Raw genomic sequence first — 450 nt, 5'->3', positions numbered from 1 at the left:
TACGCACTGTCAACAAGATGATCCCTGTGAAGCTTGCCCGCGTTAAGCAAGTTCATTTAATGTTATTCTTTCCACACATTTTACAGCTCATAAAATATGCAGCAATCCGGACAGGCGGAAAGGGCTGGCTATGACAAAACCGGTGGTGGCAGGTACAGAACGACTTCTTCTAAAGATACGGAACTTGCAGCTACAAAGATTCAAGCTGGATTTCGTGGCTATCAGGTTCGTAAACACTATCATCTTCATGACCAATCGGATAGGTCATCGCTCGGTCATTCCCCAGAGGCTGGGCATCATATGTGCACAAGCCCCGAAGAACAATACCAAAAAGCGTCTGTTCTAAACCGCACTGAGGCTGACAAAGCTGCGGCCAAAATCCAAGCTAGTTTCAGGAGGTACATGACACGTAGGGACCAAAAACAGCATCGACGAGACAACTACTCATCC

The 450-nt window shown here is 46.9% G+C and overlaps 1 protein-coding gene across 1 annotated transcript; it reads left to right on the top strand.

The window, feature by feature from the left end:
• Positions 1–96: 96 nt before the first annotated feature.
• On the top strand, positions 97–396 carry T265_16309 (hypothetical protein; the record flags this gene model as incomplete). The annotated part of the gene is made up of 1 exon (XM_009179912.1): positions 97–396. A coding segment is annotated over one exon (300 nt), but the record flags the coding sequence as incomplete, so codon positions are not given.
• Between the last annotated feature and the right edge of the window lie 54 nt (positions 397–450).

This window comes from Opisthorchis viverrini (assembly GCF_000715545.1).
Source record: "Opisthorchis viverrini unplaced genomic scaffold scaffold24416, whole genome shotgun sequence".
Lineage (NCBI taxonomy): Eukaryota > Metazoa > Platyhelminthes > Trematoda > Opisthorchiida > Opisthorchiidae > Opisthorchis > Opisthorchis viverrini.
This window is presented reverse-complemented; position numbering and strand designations above follow the sequence as displayed.